The 26,814-nt window shown below is 34.0% G+C and overlaps 1 protein-coding gene across 4 annotated transcripts in view; it reads left to right on the top strand.

Moving 5' to 3' along the window:
• CTNNA3 (catenin alpha 3) overlaps window positions 1–26,814 on the top strand; it is a 1,791,515-nt gene that overhangs the window by 1,612,997 nt on the left and 151,704 nt on the right. For all 4 annotated transcript variants that reach the window (XM_032252666.1, XM_032252665.1, XM_032252664.1 and 1 more), the window contains one exon: window positions 19,177–19,358. In XM_032252666.1, coding sequence (XP_032108557.1) covers window positions 19,177–19,358 — 182 coding nt within the window. The remainder of the gene's footprint in view (window positions 1–19,176; window positions 19,359–26,814) is intronic.

The following is a 26,814-nucleotide window of genomic DNA, read 5'->3' as shown; positions in this document are numbered from 1 at the left end:
ACAAAAGGGAGGAAGGAAGGAAGGATGGAGGGAAGGGAGGGAGGGAGGGAGAGAAGGAAGGAAGGAAGGAAGGGGCAAAGAGAGGGAGAGAAAAAAAAAGAGAAGAGGTTTGGGTTAGGGCAGGAAAACTCTCTATTTACCAAGAATGATAGTGTGCAATGAAAAGTCTTCCGATTCTGAGTTCCAACAGCAACAATAACAAAGGGCCCTATATGTACTAGATAAAAAAGAGTAAATATTTTTGTGACTTTGGGATGATAAAGCGTGTTCTAAATATGATACCAAAGACAGAAAAGAAAGGAAAAGGCAGGAAAACTTGACTGTTGAGAATACAAAATAAAAAAAGTAAACCCAAACAAAACACAAAATAAAGACAAACATCCATTTTAAGAGATAATAATCACAAATTATATAAGAAAATATTTATATATTAATAGAAATAGATTTTTACAAAGTAATAAGAAGAAATAACTCCTCCACCCCACTTTCCACCCCTGGGCAACAGAAAACTGGGCATAGGCCCTATACCAGGTATTCACAAAGAATGCATGTACATTTATAATAAGTGTGCAAATTGTTGTCCCATCTCATCAGAGACTACAAAAATCCAAATGAAAACAACAATGAAATACTATATTCTGATAACATTGGAAGAAGAAATAAAAAGATTGTTAAGATCCATTGCCAGAAAGTTTTTATGAAAAACTGATACTCATACACTTTGTGGAGATATCAGTTAGGGTAAACTTCCTGCAGGGAAATTGGGAAGCACTGAAAGCCTTCTGTCGTCTAGAATGCTTGTCCCAGATACATTTGGAGAACTGCAAAAAAGATACTCACCACTCAGTACACACACACACACACACACACACACACAATCCCTGTCTGCATACATACATACATAAATATAAAACAACTGAAGACCATTAATAATGTAAATTAAATGATACCAGATCTACATCATGAAATAAGGGTGTTCAAAATGTGAGGAATCTGTATTATACAGACACTGATATACTTTATAATATAATGTTATAAGAAACACAACAGTATACATAATGTGATCTCATTTTGTAATATAATTTGTAGAAAAAAATATAGTGAAACCTCGTCCCTACTAAAATATAAAAAATTAGCCCGGCGTAGTGGCACACACCTATAGTCCCAGCTACTCAGGAGGCTGAGGCAGGAGAATTACTTGAACCCGGGAGGCAGATGTTGCAGTGAGCTAAGATTGTACCACTGCACTCCAGCCTGTCGACAGAGCAACAAGACTCCATCTAAAAAAAAAAATAGTCATAAAATATTTCTTTCAAAGTCTTTGGTATATAAAACAATATTTTATAAAAATAAAGATATTTTGTATGAAAGTACAGAGACAAAAGGAAGCTAACCATGCTCCTGAGAGTTGGTGTATAATTTTATAGAGCAAAATGCTTCAAATAAACATAAGGAAAAAAAAGCTGTCTATAATTTTACTATCTAGAATGAGCTGTGGTCATTAGTCCATCTGATTTTCTTAATCTTTAAAAAGTTACATTAGTAGAAACTATATATACTCTTACTGAATATTTAATGAAGCATATATTATTAAAGACCCGTGTAAGAAGACATTTATGTTTTCTTTTCATAGAGGCTACGAGTCCTTGACTCAAACTGGCTAAATATTCTTTTATTTCCGAATAGTAGCACTACCTCTAGACTAAGTCTAATGCCTTGAAGTTCAGATACAAAGTAATAAGACAGTGGGATTGATGTCAAAGTGATAGAAATGCAGAATGGATTTAGTGACAGTTTTTTAGGCTAGTTCTAATTGATAGAGTAGAATTTCACTGCGGCCGTTTTACTGCTGATAATTATTGTTAAAAATGATTGAAAATAACAGTTAAGAGTCAGCCGAGCACTCCATAGCTCACTGGCTTGGTAAACTGGTGATCATACATCAGGGTCAGTCTGAGCCAAAACGTCCACTGGTCCTTAGCTAAAATGTCCGCCTAGAGAGGGGTTTCCCCACCCTTGTACTGTTGGCATTTTGGACCAGACAATTCTTTGTTGTAGTAGCTGTCCTGTGCATTCTGGGATGTTTAGCAGCATCTCTGGTCTCTACCCAGTAGATGCTAGTGAAGTGGCATCACTGTCTGGGGAAATGGCCAACGTTTGTTGTCTTGTACTAAGGAGAAAGACGTGGACACACCCACATGGAGCGGAAGGTTTAACAGGCAAAGAAAGAAGAGAGAGTTCCTTCATACAGAGAAAGGGGGTGCCCAAGTGGGTTTCCGGGTTTGGGATGAGATGAGGTTGGTTTTATAGAGGGGCTTGAGGAGCCAGTGTTTGATTTACATAGGGCCCAGGGCATTGGTTTGACCAGGTGTGCTATTTACATAGCCCACAGATCTTTTATTATGTAGATGGAGTTTTACCTGGCTGGTGCCATGACACCTGCACATGTGATGACAAGGAAGGGAAGAAGGAATTGCCATGTACCTACCTTCCAGGTACAGCTGCTGGCATTTCCCTGTGCAAGCTTCCGCCTGCTTATCTATGCCTGCAGCTTGATTTTTCAGACCAGTTTTTATTAGAAAAGAAATGATTTGGGAGCTGCCTTTTATTAAAGTAAAATTCAACCAAGAACTCTTTCACCTTCGCTAACTACCTAAATAATTTCTTCCTACTCTATCACCACTGGTACACACCTCCCACATCAGTGACTAACAAAATCTTCCAAGACATGGCCAAGTAACAGTGAGGCTGTAATTGAGGAGTAAGGGAGAGGTAAAGCCAACAACAGGAACAGCCATTCTTTCTTGGGAAAGATCATCGTTCTTTTCTACTGAGTCCTTCCTAATTTTGAGATTATCACTATTCTTTCATATTAAAGAATATTTTAGTGGATGGTAAGTTTTTTGTGGTAAATTTTTTTCTTCCTTTTTTTTTTGTTTTAAATGTGTATGTTTTATTGCCCCTATTTGGTAAAATAAAATAATTTGCAAACATATGTTTATTCTGCTACTTTTTTTTTTTTTTAAGTCACAGGCCTGTGTAAGCCCATGCTTCAGAACCTTTGGCAAAACATTTGTCTCTCATCTTTTGCTTTGAAAATGTTTCCAGTTACTATAGATGTAACTTGTCTGTGTGCCGTTTGTGTTGAGTCTGCAGTAAAACTGGAATATATCTTCCTGAAAGATTCTTCCAAACACCCTAGAGTTTTACCTTTGAAAGTTTAACTAATTGAACACTTACTTTGAATTTCCTTTTGTGCTTATCCATAGACACAGCTTCATCTATATCCCGTCTCAGTACTAAGTTAGGCTCATGTGTCAGCTGCTGCCTCTTGAGCAGAAAGGGTCTTATTTCTAGTGCCTGAATGGAATTTTGCTTGAAAAGCCTTGTCTACTGCTAAGCGCCTTTCTAATCCAGATGTTTCCCTCTCCAAATTCACATTCAGAAGACAAGAAGAATTATGTTTGTTGGTGTGTGTTCTGGTCATATGGATTTAGCTTATACGAACTGATTGTATTGTTAGTGTTGCTGATGTAGGATAGATGTTACCATCAACCCTGTTTTGATTGTTGCCGCAGCAAAGGGGTGTTTTTATGTTTTTGAATCACAGGCAGTAATTGTGCCATATTTTAACATAAATATTCATGTAAATAATTCTTTTGGTACTGCATAAAGAGGGATTGAATTACTTGCATATAGAAGGAAGATTCCTTTCATTGAAATCTGATAATGTAACACAGAAGTATATTTCGAAACAATTAAGCCTTGTGATTTTGTTTGGAGAATTATGAATACTGTAGGCACTGTAATAAGAATAAATATAAAAACGATCTGGCAGTTTTTAGCACTGGCAACTTAGATTCTTTGGGAATTTTTTGAATTGTCAGAATAACATGCCAACATTGTGACTCCCTGGTGACATTCTCCCTTATTCTCTTTTGTTTATTTTTTTCTTGATTATAAAAGAAAAATAAATCAAAAAAGAAACTACAAGCAATAATACTATGCTATAATAAGGGAAAATATTCAAAATCCTGCACATTAACTTATTATACAGACAAGACGTAATCTATTACAGATGGGTGTGAACTATACTTTGAGAATTTCTATGGTCCAAATGATTGAATGAAAACTGGTTAAATTTTACCAACAAACATCAATTCTCTTTCCACTTCAGTGCCTTCTCAATTATGTCATGTTTCCTCTTCCTATCACTTTATCCATCTTCTCTTCCTCATTTATTTTTCTTAGTGATTCATCTCTCACTAACATGAGCATTTTATTATTAATCCTGAATGAAAATATATTAATGTTTCAAAATGAATATATTATTTCTTTATTCTTCTACAAATCTTTTAAGGTCTCTTATCATTTTGAAATATTCTAAAGCTCAACCTTAGAATCTAATAGAGAGAGACAAGGGATTATTTGCAAGTTCTTCTATCTTAATTCTTCACATATTGCCCTAACTTTGTGAATTCTCATGAGCAGCACAAGGAGGGTGCTGTAACTTTCTGCTGGAAGAATGCCTGGTGATTCTTCTCTTGTCGGATGAGTCCAAAGGTCTTTATTTCTGGGGACCAGTTTCTAATTAGTGTCCTAGTATTCTCCTATCCTATGAGATCTCAAGTTAGTTACATGTCACCTTAAATTTAAAAATACACAAATATATAAATACATAGAGAGATGATGGATACATAACATTGAAACATGCCATTGTAACTTCTGTTTTACAAATTGTCCCTAACAATTTTTTTTTTTTTAAATATAGTGTCCCACCTCTGGGAAAGTAGTTCATAATTCACCTGGGGATTTATTAAATGAATCTTTAGCTGAAGGAGGCTTAGAGAAAATAGAAAAATTCAGTGTGTATACAGATAAAACATTTTTCAACTCATCAAGATGAGTCCTTTTTCTAAGAATTATTTTTTTTTCTCATTCCAAAAATATCTTGAGAAAAAAACCATTTCTTTAGGAAACATCTATTTTAGGTACTTCCTACGTTCAGTTTCTGGTAGATTTCAAGGTACTACAGACTGCTTGAAGTTCCAAAATTAACACCATTGTAATGGAAGACCCATTCTTTATTTTTAATTTTTGTGGGTACGTGGTAGAGGTATGTATTTATGGAGTACATGAGTTGTGTTGATAATGGCATGCAATGAAATAATCAAGTATTTCGTGGTGCTTTAAGTACTTTTATGTAGCATTCTGATGGGCCATACTTTTAGAGCCTGTAGAGCTACATTTTTAAAGTTTGGTCTGTTCTGAAAACTCACTATCATTTCAAATGTGAATCGCTTGGAGAGGTGAGTGCTCAGAAAGCCATAATAAGAAAACACTGGCCTCTGTAGGACTTGGCTACCTATAATTATATTTGGAACACAATGTCCTGTTTGTGTGCCTGGGTGGTCAGTAATGGATATACGTTGGTTTCCACAATATATAGGATGGGTAACGACTAGCATAGAAGAATGAGCCAGACCTTAGTTGCCTCTTTACCAAGACCATATTACTCTGCATCTGTGTCTGCCTTTTAAAATCTTTAATATCTTGTCTAATATTTTATATAGTCCAGGCTTATGCTAGCTGGTCATACATAGTTAAGACCATAATTTTTTCATAAGCAAGATGTTAGGTGGAAAGTGTGTGTAGGTCCTCTGACCCTCAAGCAAAACCATGGAGGTTGTGGCAATGATAATTAGGATGAAATACTCAAGTGGGAGGTGAATCTAGAGAAGAGTAGCATAGGCTGCTTGGTCCACTTGTCTTACCCCCATGGAGTTTGTCTTAGCAAGAATATTTTATTGAGCTATCAGGATCCATTTAAACATCCTAAATTACAAGTTGCATGTTATTTAATGATATTATTCTAGTACTAAGCTTGGGCAGAGCTTTTGTTAACAAGTTATGTGGTTATCCAAAATTAGATGGGTTTTTACAGCATCTCAGTTTATAAGCTGTTAATAACATCCAAATTTGCTTTGGTGAGTATCTATGTTTATAGGATAATGCCTTCTTGTTTACTCATTCCCTCACTTTTTTTTACTCCTCACTAAGAAGATCTCTAGCAAAAAGAAAAAAAAATAATAGTTTTAGACTTCCCTTTAGGGAAGGGACTCTTTTTCTTCAGGAGAATATTCTGCACAGTGTTGAGAGATGAGACTCTGATGGATAGATATATATAAGACAATACTTAAAATGTGTGCTTAGAAAATATGCAGTATTTTGCTGTGGGAGAATAGGGGGATGAAAGAGGGGAAAAGGACAGAGAGGGGCCCACCTAAGAAGGTAGGATGCCAAGCACTGAAAATGGTAGCCCCCACAAAGTAAATTATTCTGTATTTGCTGGCATACATATGAGGATTCGGATGCATAGTTTGCATTGTTTTTAATTTTTTATTTTGAAATAATTTTATAGTTACAGAAAGCTGAAAAAAGGACAGAGAGATCCTATAGGTCTTTCGCTTAGTTTCCCGTAATGTTAACGATTTGCATAACCAGGGTTCATTTGTTGAAATGAAGAAATGACTATTGGTATTATATTGTTAATTAAACTACAGACTTTATTCCAATGTCATCAATTTTTCCACCTGTATTCTTTTTCTATTCTAGGATTCAATCCAGGATCCAATATTTTATTTATTCAGTTGTTACATCTCCTAGTCCCCTCTGGAGTATGGTGTTTCCCGAATCTTCCCTTATGTTTCATTATCTTAATATTTTTAAAGAACACAGATGAGATATTTTACAGAATGTCATATAATCTGAATTTGTCTTATGTTTTCCTCATTATTTTAAGGTTGTGCGTTTCTGGAGGGAATATCACAAAACTAACATGTCCTTCTTAGTCCATCAAATCAGGAATTCAAGATGTTAATAGGTCTCATTTCTGGTGATGTTGGTTTTTGTCATTTGGTGTTGGTTGCTGGCTTTTTCTACTGAAAAACTACTGTTTTTTTTTTTTTCTTTTTAATTAATATCTTGGGTGCATTGCTTCTTTTTTTGGTCAGAATTTCTCTCCGTCACCCAGGCTAGAGTGCAATGGTGAGATCTTGGCTCACTGCAACCTCTGCCTCCTGGGTTCAAGTGATTTTCCTGCCTCAGTCTCCCCAGCAGCTGGGATTACAGTGGTGACTGTCATTTTTTATATTTTTAGTAGAGATGGGGTTTTACCATGTTGGTCAGGCTGGTCTTAAACTCCTGACTTCAAGTGATCTGCCCACCTAGGCCTCCCAAAGTGCTGGGATTACAGGCGTGAGCCACCATGTCCAGCCAAAGTACAGTGCTTTAAGACTATTCAATTTTATACCTTCTCAAATATTCACCTATGAATTTTAATCTCCATCAGTTAATCTTGCCAAAGAATAATTACTGTGGTGTTTGCCTAACATGATTTTCTACCTTCTTCGCTTTTTAAATTTATTAATTGGAATTTTAAGGAAGACTGTCCCTTCTGCCATATTTAGTTATTTATTCAGTTATTTATTTATATCACTATGAACTCATGGTAGGCTATGGACTTTAACCTTATTCCATTGACCAAATTGCTCCACCTTTGGTATTGAAAGTTTTTTTTTTTTTTTTTTGGTTTGTTTTCCTTCTTTTTTAAAGTTTTTTTTTTCTTTTTTTAAATTTTACTTTTTTCCTATTTTATAATTATTATTATAGATGGGGGTCTTGCTATATTGGCCAGCCTGGTCTTGAACTCCTGGCTTCAAGCAGTCCTCCTGCCTCAGCCCCTGAAAATATTGGACTTACAGCCATGAGCCATCATGCCTGGATGTCCTGTTTCTTTTTAACATGTTCTTCTTTTTTGAGAACTTATTTACTTTCTGCCATCATAGGATGAGTCATGCTTAACTAATTTGTTAGCTCTTCTAGCTGAATTCAACTTGCCAGTGTCAGGTGGTATCTACCCAAGGCAAGCAAACACTTATATCATATTAGGTTCATTAGTTGACTTGGACTTCTGACCATGAAAGCCTTACACTTCTTCTCGTCTTGCCAAATTTCAGTCAGGATTCTTTCTGAGTACCAGCCCCTGAGTTCCCTTTTCCTAAAGCATCTCCTTTGGAGAACTTTCCATTGTAAATTATTTCTCTGATACTTTGTGATGTAAATCTTGTTCCAGCTTCTTGCCAGTTTAACAAGATAATATCTTTCTTAAGCATCTGTGAATGATCTCTTTGAAATGTAGTTATCAAGAAAGATAAAGCCTCTATTTCCTACTTCCTATGGGAGGGTAGAAGCCTATTCAGTAAGTACCATTTTGCAGACACAGAGGGTCTAATTACATTGACCAGCTCCAGTAATGTCCTCCAGTACTTTCCGATAGCTCACCCCAGTGCTTATAAACTCTCCTTCTCTTTGTTTCAGCAGAGCAAAGTTCCATCTCTCCCTCCATTGCAGCAGTATTGAATAGAATTTTCCTTGGCTGTTTAACTCATTCAGTAGAATTATTATTTGGCAACTATAATTGGTTTTAAGAAAAGTCATGAACTTGTAGATTTTTGGCTTTGGTTGTTGATGTAAATTTGGAAGCAATTTTTTTTTTTACCCATATTCTGCATCTTTAAGTAAAAGATCTTTAAGTAAAAGATCATTAAGTAAAAATATTTTAAAGTACTACATCTTTAAGTAATTAAAGAACTGTAAGTAAAAGATGTTTTACTTAAAGATGTAGAAGATCCTGTAATACATACAGGATGAATGTGTTATCGGATATTCTACATCTTTACTTAAAGATCTTTCCTGCTTGTATCAGGACACCTTCATCCTGTTTGAATTGTAGGATATCCTACATCTTTACTTAAAGATCTTAAAGTAGAAGATGCAGGATATCCTATAATACATACAGGATGAAGGTGTCCTGATACAAGCAGGAAATCTTATTTATAACTTTAAGTAAAAATCAGAGACATTGCAATGTTAAGTCATTTTACTTTGTAAAATTCTCATGTTATCCCTAAACATTTTCACAAACCTTCCTATATACACAAATGACATATGTGAATGATTCTGAAGAGTTTTACAATGTTGGGTCCCTATAATGATGTGAGAAGGGAATAGTTATTCAAGATCAGTTTCAAATGAATGCGGTAGATCAAGAACAGAAATGCAGAGAAAAAAGGTGGCCTATGGAAATATAAACCATTAGAAATTTATGAAGTTCTTGAGGAAACTTGAGACTCTCAAAGAATATATGAGAAGAAGCATGACTGCTTTATTTAAATTTCAGAATATGGAAACTTATGCTAATTTTGGGTCTTAGATCATAAACTAACAGAATCGTGAATAATTAGATCATAAACTAACAGAATTGTGAATAATTACACAGTAGTGGAGTCAGAAACAAATAATAGTATATTACTCAAATAGATAAAAAATATTTTCTTTTGCATTTTTAAAAACCTAGTAAATGGGGAATGGATTATATATTATGTAAAATATAACTGCATATTTTTCTTTGTGCATTACATAATCTATATTCAACAGATAATATAATGAAAATAGATTTCATATTTTCTTTGCCATGAGTATGTGACTATAGATATTGCATCTGGTTTTCAATGGAAGGAGATATATTTAGCATATTTATATGGATCATTAGTCTTGGTACCATATTAATCATAATAATATAGATATATATATAAGCATAATTTATCGACAAGCAAATGCCATATTTGGAATTCTATACAATATTCCTCAAATTGTTATTTTATCAAGAAAATTTTTGTTAGAATGAAATGTTTAAATTTCCGCAAACCAATCCGGAGGGAAATCTTGTAAATATATTTAATTACACATTTAATGCATATATATGTAATAAAATTTTATTCATTACAAAATTATGATTAAAAGAAAATACATATAAAAGTAAGAGGTATATAATTCTTACCCAAATCCTACTTTAGTTGGTACACTATTCATACAATTTGTCATTATAAAATTCATATAATAAGATTTAAATTTTTAAAAAGTAACTGGAATTGGTTTTCAAATTGTACTCCATGTATCTTTACCTTACCAACCAAAATGTTCTAAATATAATTTGTTTTTTTTCTGCACAGCGATCTTTTAAACTGTTTCAGAGCAGAAATGATGCCGTTCAACTCTACTTTACAGTAGACATCAATAAATGCTGGGTGATGATGTTGTGGATGACTCATTGTCAGTATTATGACCAAATATAATTGTACTATGCTATAATACATATAGCATGAAGGTGTCCTGATATAAGCAGGAAAGCTTATTTATAACTAGAAGACCCTCATTATCTGAGTAGTCTGTCCCTTTTCTGATAAATTTTCTTTTCCATCCTTTCAGTCAGACTAGCACACCTTCTATCTACTTCCAATTTACAGTAAACTGGGGCATGGAATTCAGGTAACCAAACTTACTTAAATTGTGAGCAAAGTATAAGTTACTAGTCACTGCATAGCATCTTAAAGGCATTCTTGTGAATAAAATTGATAGGCTTTTAGAGAGTGGTGTTTGATTTTCTCACATCCTTTATAATATTTATTTATTGAATTGTTTGAGAATTTCTATATTGTCAGGCTGGGCACCATCAAAAGACAAAAGTATACCAGCATTCTGGAATAAGGAACCAAAGAAAACACAATGCAATTAAATAAATTAAATTTAGTGTAAATCTTTGCAATATTTCTATTTAAAAATAAATACACAGGACAGTGTTGATATGGCTTAGCTATAGTTTATTTTTGTAATGGGCATTTCATTTCCATGTTAAGCATGAGTAAATAATTTACATGAATGTTACAAAATTTCTGTTACAATTTTGGTCTTTAAAGAGTGCAAACACAGTATCGTGAATAAAGACCATTATTGTTTTCTTGACTTGTCAAAATTCATCTAGAATTTTCACTTCTGAATCTGGAAGTCATTTTGTGAAAGGATCAGTGATACACTGAGATACCACCAGAGGAAAACCTCGATGCTAGTCTTCTGGATAACAAGTTGTTGTAGTGTCTGGAATTGAATAGTTCTACAGAAAAGGAATAGGTGAAGGAATGAATGAGAGAATGAGATTAATGTTAATAGTATCTGATAATTATTTTTCACAAAACTGCAAGATCATTTTGTGGAAAATAGACTACATATACTCCTTTAGGTTCTAGAGGTCTGAATTCAAGCTAACATGTAGACATAGAGAAGAAAGATAAAGATTTTCTAATAACTACTCTGTCTAAAAATGTAATTCAGTGCCTCATGAGGAAGTGCATGCCTGTTATTGGAAGACAAAAGTAAGATATTAAGTGGAAAAAGGGCTGGCAGCTCAAGTAGAATCTCCTCAACTGATGAGATCACTTAGGTACTGGGGCTGGTCCTCACTTCATTGGGAATTGAAACTTGATAGTATTGATGCCCCTAAATAAATCAGCCAGGCTTTTAAAGGTTGACTCTTGCTAAACAAATTCACCACATTTCAATGTATAATTATATGTATATAATTTTAGAGGAAATATTGTAAAGGCTTGATCTTCACCTTCTGGCTAAAATATATATTGCAAGAAATATATGGCTGTGCTAAGATCACATCTGTCAAAAGGATGAGGATATTCATGTCAGCTCTTTTGATACCTGCTCGCATCAGCACCTTGTTTTAGAGCCTCCATAAAATCACCACCTTTGAAGCAACTTTTCTTTTCAGAGAAAGATTTATGCTACATGTAAATTTCAGTCATTATGATACATGTCAGGATCCTCAATGAAATTTATCTATGTGAAGATTACTTCTGGAGGTCATGAGTCTCATTTATTATATTTTAATTTTTATTGGTAAAATGGGCATGGACTACTTTATTTCTCAGTCCCAGAGAATCCAGCATTGGACTTTCAGGAAAGTCCAAAAAGTGTTGAAAGCATCATTGGTCATAAATGTTATAGATGGAATGATATTTTGGAATAAGATGTTATGTAGTCTCTAAGAAATCTCATGCCTCTACAAAAAATTATAGAAAATTTTATTTGCTTTTAATTTTCTATTGTGAAAAATTAAATGCAGAGAAATGTTTAATCACTAGTACAATGCACCCTTCATATTCCCATTACCTAAAAATTAACAGTTTAACCATAGTGCCAGAGCCATATTTGGTTTTTATTCAGCTACTTCAAAGTAATTTGAAACATCATAGTGTTTTATACATAAATATTTCAGCAGGAATATCCCAAAATAATGAACATTCTCTTATATAACCACAGTATGATCACCACACTGAAGAAAATTAACAATCACTTCCTAATTTTTCTTAATATGCAGTTTATATACAAATTTCTTTATTCATCTCCCAAATGCCCTTTACAACCATTATTTATTTCTAGAACAAGGACACAAACTAGATTCACAAATAAAATATAACTAAACTTATGTAAAAGAAAGAAAATATTGGAGAGGGTCTTCCTTTATAGGAGACCTGCACATGTTCCCTATGGACCTCATTTCCATGATTGTGACTAATGGGTATCAATAATAGCTGCCTCATCATATTATTATTTAAATGGGATAATTTTTTTCAAAAGCGCTCAGTAGAGTGACTGGCATATGGGAAGTGTGAGCAAATATCAATCAGTGTCGTTATTACCTTTAAAACTTGGATAATCAATCAAATATACCTGATAATAGTTAACTCTGTTTCGACCCAGTCCCTGAAACCTATAAAGTTTTATCATAAAATAAGACAGTTTTATAACTGTGAATGTAACCTACTGGGTGCTAAGAGTTTTTGTTTGTTTGTTTGTTTTGATGGATGAGAAAACTGAGAGCTAATTAAAGCTAATATATGTTTAAATTCTGATTTAGAGGTCTATACATAAATATGTAGAAATGTATATAACTTCTTAAAGTCCAACTCCAGTTACTAAATGTTATTTTTAAAATATTACAGAAAATTGCTCTTATGAATTCTCAGGAATATATTTGAGATCACAATTTAGTATGCTTACGATATCCATGCATAAATCTTGTTTAAATAAATTTGTTCTCAAGATTTTAATTATGTTGAATTTTTGCCAAAAGCACTTTATAATTTCTAAAATTCTATCAAAGTGCTCTATGCTATTTATACTTTTGATGTATTAAAAATACATCTATTTCTCAAATGCCTCTAGGCTTAATTTAAGAAAACACATACATGCCACTATTAAATTTTGAGATACGCTGAAGATAAGTACAGGAGTTATCATTTGAGAACTATTTGTCCAATATGTACATATACTGTGTGTATATTTTTAAAGTTTGGTAAACATTTTACTTTGAATGTTGAGTTCAAGCTACCCATTCATATGAGTGATATGAATTAATTAGAAATTCTCTAATATTTATAAAATAGAAAAAAATTAGTAATTGTGGACGACTTGTTAACAAAATGCTATTTCTATGTTTCATCCAGTATTGTGGATACAGAAATTAACAAAGTTATATGATTTACCTAAGAATTTAACTTCCATGAAAAAAGTTATAGTTAAGGAAAGCCAAAAAAAAAAAAAAAATTGTGGAAAGGGAGAGCTACTAATGAGAATACATGGATGGAAACATCAAATGTCACTAACCAGCTGGATAGTCTTTTTAAGCCATTTCTCCTTTCTGGGACACTTTTCTTATCTGCAAAATAAGTGACTTGGATTCTGAAGCTTCTGAGAATAAGGTAAATATAATGGTGCTATATTTCTATGGTATGTATTGCTTATGGAAAGCAATTACTCAAAATGTTTCATTTGGTTCTTCCCTAGGCTCTGTGAGGTAGGCTACATGAATATTTTACTTATCCTCCTTCTCAATATTGTGTAAAGTCTTGGAGGCCAAGATGATACATTTATATACATTAATTTTATGCCCCATTTACTGAGTCCCCAGTGTATTCCAGGTACAGTTGTTTATAGACGTAACTAATTCTCATGCAACCTCTATGAATTTATTATCATTTGACATATGAAACTGGGATTTAGGGTTGTTCATTGCTGCAGAACTAATACTTGGCAAAAGTGGAATGTGAATGGAGGTCTGCATGACAACAATTTCTGTATTTTTCTTATATCACTTTTTTCTTTTCCTTTTGTCTCTTTTAAGGGGTAATTATAGTTCTTTAAATTTTTTAAGCAGATAAATAATGTAAGCATGTCAATATTTTATGCAGTAGTAATGAGCATAGAACAATTAAGTAGATAAGATGAAAAATGATCATCTGTGCTATTAATACAATCTTGGAGGAATAATAAGAAACTGAGTTTGAAAAATACTAGAAAAAATATATAAGAGAAATGAATCTGAGATCTGTGCAGAGGTAAAAGCTTGACATTTGTGTAAATGTGGGTGACAAAGAAAATGAAAGATCAGTGGTATAAAATTTTGAGCTCACAAATCTGGGGTTTTTTTAAGCTCCTGAGTATTTCTATTAACAATCGCAAACAAAGATTTATCATGCAATATGTTCCCACTTTAAGAGAACTTATATTTTAAGGGAAGGAGACAAAAAATACATTCAAAAAGTACAAATTAAAATTATGTGTACAGTCATAATTATTATTCTAAAAGATGACATTGTTTTCAACAACATTATCTCTAGTAACTGAGATAAGGTAGTTGTGTTCACCAGATTATACCATACGAGAGAACAATATGAATGTCTAGAGGGAAGAACTGATAACATGTTCTGAAAATTTTAAGATAATAATTACTCGCACATGAAGGATGGGGAAAGGGGCATATACTATATGAGTTTGGCCTCGAAATATGATTAAATTTGGACCAAAAAATTGGGGGAAGGGAAGAAGAAAATTAGCAAAAATAATTAATGGCAATATCTCAAGATATTTACCTGAAGCAACAAATAGCTTAGCTTAGCTTGAGGATCCAGCGTGTTGAAAGAAGTAAGATGGGATGAGAAGGAAAAGCTGGTAGGAACAAAGATTATGATGATCCCTGTGACAGAGTAATTCCACTCCTTGATATACATTCAAGAGAAATACACCCATATGTACACCTAAAGAAAAGTCCAATAATACTCATTATTTATCATAGCTAAAAATGGAATGGTTTTGAAAATATTATAGAAAAGTGTGAATAAATTTATAGAAAAACATGTGTATATATATATTTGGAGAGAGGAATAATATGTATATAGAGCAATGAGGATAAACAAGATATAACTACATGCAACAGTATAGATGCATTTCAAGCATTTAAGTGCTGAACACAAAAAGCCAGACACAAGAATTCATGCGCTATGATTCCACTTTTATAAGATTAGAAAACAGGCAAATCTATAGTTTTAGAAATCAAGTCAGTGATGACCCTTAGGAGATAGTGACTAGCAGAAGATGGAAGGAGTCTTCTGGGTACCTGTAATCTTTTTGTTTCTTGATTTGGGTGTAGGTACATGGATTTGCTCTGTTTGTGAAAATTGTTCCAACTGTACATTTATGACTTAGGCATTTTATATGAATTTTCTATTTGAATCAAACAAATATAATGGTGGTGTTTGAGGAACTGATACTCTTTATTTGATAAGGAGATGTAAAGATAAGGATATTAACTGAAGGACTGCACAGTTCCGTCATATTCAGAAATATTGAATCAAGCAGTAGCAAAACAAAAAGACTGAAAACAAAAGAGAACATTAGGACCAGTAGATAGCAGGAGAGGTTATAGTAATACATAGAAGGAAATGGATTTGATAAAGGATAAAATGGACAACTAACAGAACAGGGTAAAGAAAAGAGAATGATTTTCTTAGATGTAGAATTTCAAGACTGGAAAACAGGAAGTATCGCTGAGAAACATGAAAATCAAGAGAATAAATGGTTTGGCTGAGTATGGTTTTCATCCTTCTGTAATCACGTATTCCCAACACAGCAGTGGATGTACTGATCACAGTACTGGAAAAGTGAACAGTCAGGACTGAAGAGGTTGTTTGGAAGTAATCTTCATAGCAGTGATAGTTAAAGTCATAAAGGAGCTGATGTATAGATACACTGTAGAAGGATTATAACTGGCTAATTAACACATGCATTACCTTACAGAGTTATCATTTTTAAAGTGAGAACACTTTACAGTCACTTAGCATTTTTCAAGAATGCAATTTATTATTCGCTCTAGTCACCATGTTATACAATAGATCTCTTGAACTTATTCCTCCTGTCTAAATGAAATTTTTTATCCTCTGACCAACATCTTCTCAACCCCTCTCTCCCACCACCCCAGCCCCTGGTAACCACTACTCTATTCTCTACTTTTGTGATATTGTTTTTAGATTCTGCATATGAATGAGGTCATGTAGTAATCATCATTCAGTGTCTGGTTAGTTCACTTAACATAATTTCCCCCAGATTCCATGTTGTCACAAATGATAGGATTTCATTCTTTTTTATGGGTGAATAATATTCCATTGTATATTCCACAGTGTATATATACTTCAGAACATAATGTAATGCATAGTACATACTTACAATTTTATTACCTAATGTAAAAAAGAAAAAAAAAAAAAAGAAAGTAGATGAGTGTGCTAAGGGAGAAGATAATGAAGAAATTTAAAAGGGTCGGCACAGATTCTTGGGGAGGTGTACATTTGACAGATGAGGGCAGGTGGAAGACTCTGAAAAGGGGCTGTTGGATGTAAGGGGAAAGCAATGCCAAGAGAGCAGATCACAAGATCAGGAGTTCGAGACCAGCCTGGCCAACATGTTGAAACCCCGTCTCTACTAAAAACACAAAAATTAGCTGGGCAGGTGGTAGGCACCTGTAATCCCACCTACTCAGTTGGCTGAGGCAGGAGAATCACTTAAACTTGGGAGGGGGAGGTTGCGGTAAGCTGAGATGGCGCCATTGCACTCCAACCTGGGCAACAAGAGCAAAAATCTGTCTCAAAAAAAAAAAAAAAAAAAAGATGAGGAAACGTAGATTCTCAACAATGTGACTATTCTTTGGAGAACAATTGCACTCAGAGGTCAAAGAGATAGAGAAATACCATCATGGAGAAAGGGGATATATTGGTATATTGAGGGCAATATTATTCATGTTTGTTGACTTGGCAATAGAACAAAAACTCTAGAGCTATATTTTCTGGCTACATCCTGATTCTACCGTTGACTGACACTATAATCTTGATTACTCACTTAACATTTCAGAAAGACTCAATTTCCTCACTTATAAAATTGGAATAATTATAATTCCTCATAGAGCTCCTATGAAGATTGAAGTTTAAATATGTTCGTGGTTTCTAGAAGAGTGCCTGTCATATGTGTGTTAGCTATTTTTCTTGTGTTTGGTAACATATTCTAAGATCAATAGATACACAATATAATCTTACTCATATGGCAGTGATTCAAAAGGCCTTTGACGGTTATTTATATCAGAATTCTGCTCTATAGATCTAAGCAGAAGCCTAGACATATAGCCACCTGGCGATACACATCAGAGATTCTGCTTACCTAATTTTTCTAAAGCTTTGTACCTCAGTTTCTTTGTCTAACCTGCACAAAATAATTCAATAAAGAATTTTTCACCTAGACTTTCTAAACATCAAGTATTCTCTTAAGTCTTGTTTTGGAATTTTCAGGGTGGTTGAAATTGATTGATGACATATAATAAATCATAGAAGCACTTAAAACCTTCTGTAAAGGTGTTAGTAACTTAATGTTTTGTTGCTGCTATTGTTCTCCCTGTGAAAAAGGATGAGAATTCTCTAGATCTTTTAATTTTGCAAACTCTTGCCCACCTTTTGGCCCTTATCTTATCAGACGTAAATGTCTGTTGTTGTAATTCACCATTTGAGTTGAGATGTTATTAAGGAGATGAAGTGCACCAATGAGCTCCCTGTCCACAATAGGGTCAGTCTCACTCTTATCCAACAATCGACTCTGTTTCCTGCATGGCAGGTAGATAGCAGTTGCAATTACTGTCATGTTGTGTCTAGGGAAACTTAGACAGGAGGGGTAAGTAACTTCCTCAAGGTCATATTGGAAATCGGTGGCATTCCAAGTAACAGAACTTGGAATACACTTAGCCAGTTCAGCTCTTGAATAGCTTTAACTCTATTAAGAGAACAGTAAATAATTTGCCATAATACCAGTGTATATTCAGCAATATTTATTAGATCTAGCATCACGGATACAGAATGTAAAGAGAAGAGATACAGAATGTAAAGAGAAGCCCCAGTTGAACCTATCTTAGCTATTGTTATTTGAATGTTTTAACACTTTTTATGAGAATAGAGAGAATGATAATGACTAGTAGTCAAGATAGAGAAAACTCATTTCTATTTTTGAACTAGTTTAATGGGTTGGTGGCTTACAATTTACTTAACGTGCTTGCATATTACTTTTCATTTCAGAAGTAGTGAGCTGTGTCTTCATTTACATGCTTTACCATATGCCAGCAGTAGTAAAAGTTGCTCTTCTCTTACAGCCTCACATAGGACATATTTCCTGAGAGAAGAAACTACAAACTACTTTCAAATGCTAAGAAATAGCACTTGTATCAGTTAAAAACTTAGTCTCATGTAGCTTAATTTGATTCTTCATAGAAAAAATGCAAATAAAATGAAAAAAATGTATTAGACGTGAATATATTTTGATTATTGAAAAAGAAATAGCTACTATTTAAGGAACATTCAATATGTGTCAAGCATTATGCTGAGACATTTAAAGAAAATTTCAAACCAAAAGCATCATTGTTTATTTTCTTTATTATGTTAAAGTTGAGGCATGACTAATTCATCCTGTAATTACTCATAAACACGTAGGTAGACATAGTCTCATTTCAAGTTAAATTATGTTATATATTCCCCTTTTTATATGCACTTTTCTAACAAAGGTGATGTATTACACTAAATTTGAGCTTGTTTAAAATTTGAAATGCACTAGAAATTTGCAAAGTCCCACATTTATTTTATAAAATGGACGTAAGTATGTTGGACACCAAGTTCTACAGTCTTATTCTCAAATGCAACAATATAATTCTAGAGCACATTATTCTAATTTAATAGATTTTTATATGAAAAATTAAGCCTGGAAAGTTTTGATTGAAGACTTTAACAATACTGTGTCTCTGATTTTGAGTGATTAAGTTTTGTGAATATCCTGTAATGTCTACTTATTCCTAAAATGCTTTTGTCGTAGTGGAATGATTTAAATTCTAATTATCACATGTTTTAGGCTAAAATGACTCAACTGCCTGAGGCAGAAAAGGAAAAGATTGCTGAGCAAGTTGCTGATTTCAAGAAAGTAAAGAGTAAGCTGGACGCTGAGATTGAGATATGGGATGATACAAGCAACGACATCATTGTTCTGGCCAAGAACATGTGTATGATCATGATGGAGATGACAGACTTCACCAGGTAATTATATGGAAAATAATGTGTAATACTCATAATGGCTAAAAATATTAGTTATTAGTGAACCTTCCAAGTTTATCTGAGTGTCAAGGGCCAAAAATCAAGTGATAGGGGAAAAGCAAATACGGCATTAGAAAGTTGCAGGTGTGGCCGGGCGCAGTAGCTCACACCTATAATCCCAGCACTTTGGGAGGCTGGGGTGGGTGGATCATGAGGTCAAATGATCACGACCATCCTGGCCAACATGGTGAAACCCCATCTCCACTAAAAATACAAAAATTAGCTGGGCATATTGGCTCACGTCTGTAATCTCAGCTACTTGGGAGGCTGAGGCAGGAGAATCGCTTGAACCTGAGAGGCGGAGGTTGCAGTGAGCCCAGATCACGCCACTGCACTCCAGCCTGGTGACGCAGTGAGACTCTGTCTCAAAAAAAGAATGTTGCTGGTGTACAATTCTAGAGGTGTCGATCAATAAATAAATATGGCAAAGTTTCTCATAAACTTCTGTGGAATTGTTTTAGACATCACTTAACACTCTCTCACCTTCCCCTTCCCCAGCCATTTGCTCTGTGTATCATATTAGCTTGTGACTTCTACAGAGAATTTGGTAAAGCAAGTTATTAGCTGGTATTGGAACTATCTGAATGGCTAACTTTCATAGCTACACAATTTTAGTTATAGTGATTTATAGTATACTCAGGATAGTGGTATCTTTTGCTTCTGAGATCAGAACTAGATATATTTAAAATTACAATCACTTAATGATAGCCGTGAAAAAATGTACATGTGGGCATATTCCAGAAGTAATAAAAACGTTTGTACTATTTAAAAATATCATTTTATAGAGCTAGTCAAAAAGCAATGAAATATATAGTTGCTGTGCTACTAGTTAATAAAGTATACAAACTATAACAACTAAAATAATTTAGTCATGGTGTAGTTATAAAAGCCACAGAACAGAAGGATACACTGAAACAGACCTAATATACTTAGGAGATCATTCATTTATATAACCATATAGTATTCATTTATATGGTACCATGTACCAGTGGTACATTCATTTATACCCCAAAATAACTTTCAGACGGAGTAATGAAGTAACTGTTATTTTTAAAATCATAATTAATGGAGAAACGTATACATTCAGACGGAGTAATGAAGTAACTGTTATTTTTAAAATCATAATTAATGGAGAAACGTATACAAATCTTTCCATGATATTAAAATTGAGAAAGAGTTCATGAAAATTACATACAAAATAACTTACAAAAAAGGATTGTTAATTTGAACCTCAAAAAATGCACATCAATAGAAAGTCCTAAGCAATATTGAAATCTAAATGGATAACTGGGTAAACAAAAATGTGATTCCATTTATATATAAAGAATACTTGCATACAAAATAAAAACTTAATATTGTAATGGAAGAATGGACAAGAATATGAACAACATATGATTAACCAGAAATTTTCTCCTCATAAGAGTTATGACCAATAAATATTTGAAAAGTATTTAAAATACTTAAGATATCTTTTAAATCTATCAAATTGACCAAACCTTTTAAAATAGGCTCAGTACAGAGTATGGTGGTGATAACCTAAATGGCATAAGCCTTATAGTAATGTGGGAATATGTATAAACTAAAAATCTTTGTAAACTTCTCATATCTGTATCCATATCTGTACTCCAGAGAACACATCCAAAGGAAATAATATATGGTGATAAACTTTTTTGAATAAGGATTAGAGGGGCCAAAGGAAACCTTTGGTCTTTGAAAATCTGCTGAAAAATCAACTCACAAAAGGCAGATTAATAAGTGAAAAAACATATAAATTTACTTATTATGTATGCATGTTAGGTTTCAGAATGAAGACCCAAAGATACAGGAGAAATTGTTTATTTTTATGCTTAAGTTCAACAAAGTATGGACAGTCATGTGGAAATATGATGGGGCAGGCTGGGTGCAGTGGCTCAGGCCTGTAATCCCAGCACTTTGAGAGGCTGAGATAGGTAGATCAAGAGGTCAGGAGTTTGACATCAGCCTGGCCAACATGATGAAACCCAGTCTCTACTAAAAATACAAAAATCATCTGGGTGTGGTGGCAGTTGCCTGCAATCCCAGCTACTCAGGAGGCTAAGGCAGGAGAAGTGCTTGAACCCAGGAGGTGGAGGTTGCAGTGGGCTTAGATCATACCACTGCACTCCAGCCTGGGTGACAGAGCAAGACTCCGTCTCAGGATAAAAAAAAAAAGAAATATGATGAGACAAATAAGGTATAATCTTATGTTAATAGACTGAGTGGGGTACCCAGCAAGGCCTGTCTCTCTAGATTTTTCTTGGCTTCTCTGAACATGTATTTCTACCTTCTGGATATAGGGCAAGACCCAGGTGGAATAGGGGTCTCATGACCTACAGTCAAACAAGATAGGTCAGAAAATTATTGTATGACTAGTTGTTACACAGAGAGATGGAAATGGTTTTCGAATAATATTTTTATGTTTTATGGCTAGCTTTGGGGAGAAGGGCTTTTGGCTTCTGTGACCCAACCCCTTGGAGAAGAAGGATTTTAGTATTTATGACTAGCCCCTGGGGACAATGGGAATGAGCCATAGGAGAACAGGAAAAAATGAGAGAATATCTTTTGCTTCTCAGGCTGCTGCTAAGGCCTTCATTTTGGGGTATTTTTTTTTCTGAGCCCCAGCAGGAGAACTATAGAATTATTTAAAATAATAGAATATTTGGGATGATTAAAAAAATGGTTACTGCCATATGAAAAAAGAGCTTATAGAAAATAAAGTCAAGTTTTTAAAAGAATATAAAAGTAGTCTAAATTGTATGATCTATTATATATATATGGATATATGGGTATTCTCCTTTGCAAATTTCTTCTTTGTTTTGTTTTATACCAAACTTACTCTTATAATAAAATTCCATTCATATTTCAAATTTTTTTAAATAAATCTGCTTTCCAAAGATTATGTACAGGGAAGATTTCATTGGAAAGTGAGAAAATTAAGTTTATTGTGTATTATACATGGAATTTCATAAAAATACCTCTTTAAATGTCTATTTCTATTTTTCCTTCTTAACTCTTGCCATTTTTCCAATTGTAGCTCATAGCTTCTACTGTCTTCTTATTCCTCTTCATACAGAGAATAATTCAGTTTTGAACCATCGCTCAACTTCTGCAGGCAAAGATTCTGAGAAATCTGTTTGTATTTGTCTCTGCCTCTCTCTTTCTCTCTGTCTCTGTTTCTCTCTCTTTCTCCACACATATAATCACATGCATATATCATACAAACATACATAACATAGACATGATTATGCCTGTATAAAGGAAACAAAATGACACCTTCATAGTATTAAATAATGATTATGGGCCTGGTGTGGTGGCTCACACCTGTAATCCCAGAACTTTGGGAGGCTGAGGCAGGTGGATCACCTGAGTTCGAGAACAGCCTGACCAAGAGCATCCCAGCTATTTGGGATGCTGAAGCAGGAGAATCACTTGAACCCAGGAGGTAGAAGTTGCTATGAGCCAAGATGGTGCCATTGTACTCTAGCCTGGGCAACAAGAGTGAAACTCCATCTGAATAATAATAATAATAACAACAATAAATAATGATTATGTTTTAGTAGTTGGATTGTGAATAATTTAATTACAGTTTTTAACCTTCTATAATTTGTTGCTGTTCTTTGATAAATATGTAATAATTTAAAAAGTATGTAATTTGGTTTTAGATTGGCTCTAGGAAAATGGCAGTAGACTAAATTTAAATCAATCCAGACAACCTCTTCCAAAATTAAGACCAAAAAAAAAAAAGTCTTACATCATGCCAGATTTCAACATTCCTGAGATACAAAAAATAGTATAAATTTCAAATTATCTTTTAACTAGAGAAATATACAACAAATTCCAACAGAGTTTCTGATGACACCCTGTCATCACCATAAACCTATGGGTCTGAAGAGCAGGGATTGAGATGTTTAAAACATCTCATGGAGAAGAGACATGGGAAAAGGTCATAAACAAAGCGCAGAAGAAAATTGGGCCAAAATGAGAATACCCGCCATTAAGTGCTAAAATACTGAACACAGGCCTAGAACTTGACAGTTTGCATTGTTCAACACGCGCTTATGAGTGAGAATGTGGTGTTTGGTTTTCTGTTCTTGTGTCAGTTTGCTGATAAGTGGGTGTTGAACAATGAGAACACATGGACACAGGGAGGGTAACATCATACCCTGGGGTCTTTGGTGGGGTGGGGGATTAGGGGAGGGTTCGAAGGGGGTGAGGAGATTGGGGAAGGATAATATTAAGAGAAATGGAGGCAGCAAACCACCATGGCGTGTGTATACCTATGTAACAATCCTGCAAGGTCTGCACATGTACCCCAGAACTTAAAGTAGTAATTAAAAAAAAAAAGAAGTTGACAGTTTGCCACACCAACTATGGGGAAACAGATTAAAATTAAGTGGGATTTTAATTGGGAATTTTAGAGAATCTTCAGTTTTGGGGGGACAGGAAATACAGAACAGGTGACATTGGAGGTATGCTAGTAATTGGAACAAGGGATATAAATAGGAAATAAAAGAATCCTAGAAAAACGAAAGAGAAACATAATATATGGCAACCTTCCTCTTTCCCACTATCATCACCAAAACCTCATCTGTTAAGGAAAGAGTACTTCCTGGTCATGATGGGAACTCTTTAACTAGGAACCCTGCCTGGGAAGAGGAAAATTCAGACTAACTGCATACAAAGCTATTGTAAGAAGGTATAGAAAGTGAGAATCAAAACAATTCAGTAGATAAAACCTTTACTCTAAAAAACAAATACAATGCAGAAAAATAAAACCGTAACACAACGCTTAAAACTGAAGTAAATTTCAAAAAGATACACAATGCAAGATAAATTTTTTTAGTCTAGACTGAGAAAATTTTTAAAAGTTAAGCATTCGGCTGTGAACCCGTCTGGTCCTGGACTTTTTTTGGTTGGTAGGCTATTAATTGCTACCTCAACTTTAGCCCTTGTTATTGGTCTATTCAGGGTTTCAACTTCTTCCTAGTTTAGTCTTGGGAGGGTGCAAGTGTCCAGGAATTTATCCATTTCTTCTAGGTTTACTGGTGTATGTGCATAGAGTTGTTTGTAGTAATCTCTGATGGTAGTTTGTATTTCTGTGGAATCAGTGGTGGTATCCCCTTTATTGTTTTTTTTTTTTAATTGCATCTATTTGATTATTCTCTCTTTTCTTTTTTTTTAACCTGGCTAGTGGTCTATTTTGAGAGCATCACACACTGGGGAGGGACAGTAGGGAGGAACAATGGAGGGTAGAGAGTTTGGGGAGGGATAACATAGGGAGAAATGCCAGATACAGGTGTCAGGGGGATGCAGGCAGCAAACCACCTTGCCTAAGTACCTATGCAACAATCCTGCATGATCTGCACATGTACCCCAGAACCCAAAGTACAATAAAAAAATTAAGAAGAGAAATGAACTAAAGCCAGAAGAGAGTGTGAGGAATGCAATGAGCTGATAAAACTTAGGGGAAACAAAAAAAAATTTTTTAATGTCAAAAACTACAAATAAATGATAAAGTATCAGACAGCAAATAGATTCAAACAAAAATTTTGTGAGGGCTGCTGAAGAAAAGCAAAACAGTAACCAAGAGAGTGAGTCTGAGATGAACATAAAGAAGTAAGAAAAAGTAAGAGGAGAAGAGATTGCAATGGTGGAAAAGGAAAGAAGATACAGCAAACATACATTTAGAACCTTTGAAGAATAAGTTTAAGAATAATAAAACAGCTAATATTTTTAAATAAAAATCAGGAAGATTTTCCATGTATATAAGAGTTAGCATTAGTGTCTATATTGAAAGATCTTTATGACATATCTAGAAAATATGACTCAGAACAATACTAAACACACATACACACTTTTTTTCTCATATAAAAATTAAACATATATAACAAATATATTCTACATAGTGTATATACATATATACACATCTGTGAGAGAGAGATTGCAAGGTGAAACCAATTGAATAATAAGAATTTATGAAAAGCAATCATCCTCTCTACAGCAAGAAGCCAAGTGATTTTAACTTTGTTTCATTTCTTATTACCTTTATTTCTCTAAACAATATGCTTTTTAAAAATATAATTTATTGACATATTCTTCAAATGAGGATTTAGGTCACATGACTTTTTAATCTTCTTTTCTCCCCTTCTTTCCAAGTTTTGATAGTTTGACATGTTTATATTTTTACTGTTTATATTTATAGTCTTTGACAATACTATTGTATTGAGAATTTCTTTCTTGTTTTACGTATTTCGTTATAACTCAACTTCCCACCATGTATGATGAGAAAACACCTACCCTTACACTTTCTTCTGCCTCTTACTGTCCCCCATTCTATAACCCATTTACAACCCAACTTATTTTCATTATACCTTTTTAAAAATTTTAAAATAGGTAATATTGATTTTTTTTTGTTGTTGTTGTGATGGAGTCTCACTCTGTCGCCCAGGCTGGAGTGCAGTGGTGTGGATCTTTGCTGACTGCAACCTCCACCTCCCGGGTTCAAGCAATTCTGTCATTCATCTTATTCTATAGGTTGATTCTGAAAGTAAATATTAATAACATTTTCATTGACATGATTAACCTAGATAGAAAACACACATGAAGAAAATTGTCTTCAGTAAAAAGCTGAATTAGATTTTCACGATTTCAAGTATCAATACATTTATATGAAAAACAACATAGCATGGGAAGAAACCTGAACTAATAGCTATATTATAATACCAACTTGGTAAGTAGCAGTGGAGAAGACTCTTAACCTTTCTCACCATAAAGTAGTATAAATAATTCGAGTGGGTATATTTATAGACAGGATTTAGAACTGAAAGAGAAAACAATGAAGCACAAAACCATGAGGAAAAGAAGTTTTGAAGAAGTGGGCAGAGAAAATTGAATCTGATAAAGAAAGAGCATTCAAGTAATAATAAGAAAACTAACATACAAAGTAGGATACTGGTCAGAGAATTTCAGTGAGTAGTTAATGGTCGTCTTGAAGATAATGATTTAAAATATACTAGTTTGACAATTAGTAGGTTTAGTCAATTTGTTGTTGACTTTTGTTTTACTAAAAGGCGAATGGGAACAAAAGCCTTATTTAAGACAGACAAGAGAATAGCAGGCCAAAAAATAGAGAGGTTCAACATAGTAGCTTAAAGGAGACAAATGATCATGACAAGATTTTTGAGACTTCTGGATGTTTGAATATATTTTAGGCTGAAGGAAAAGAGGAAGTGGGGAGAACAGAATGAAATTGTAAAAGGGGAATAAAAGGCTATAGCCAAAAATGAGATAAAGAGTTAGTGAGAAGGGAAAGAAATAACCCAAAAAACATATAAACCTACATAAGTTTACATGGCTTTTCTTCTGGTCACAGCTTGAATGA

The sequence above is a fragment of the Sapajus apella genome, unplaced genomic scaffold (assembly GCF_009761245.1).
Source record: "Sapajus apella isolate SASKATOON/1434 unplaced genomic scaffold, GSC_monkey_1.0 scaffold78, whole genome shotgun sequence".
NCBI classification, from domain to species: domain Eukaryota; kingdom Metazoa; phylum Chordata; class Mammalia; order Primates; family Cebidae; genus Sapajus; species Sapajus apella.
The sequence above is the reverse complement of the archived record's forward strand: the minus strand, read 5'-3'. Positions and strand labels throughout refer to the sequence as shown.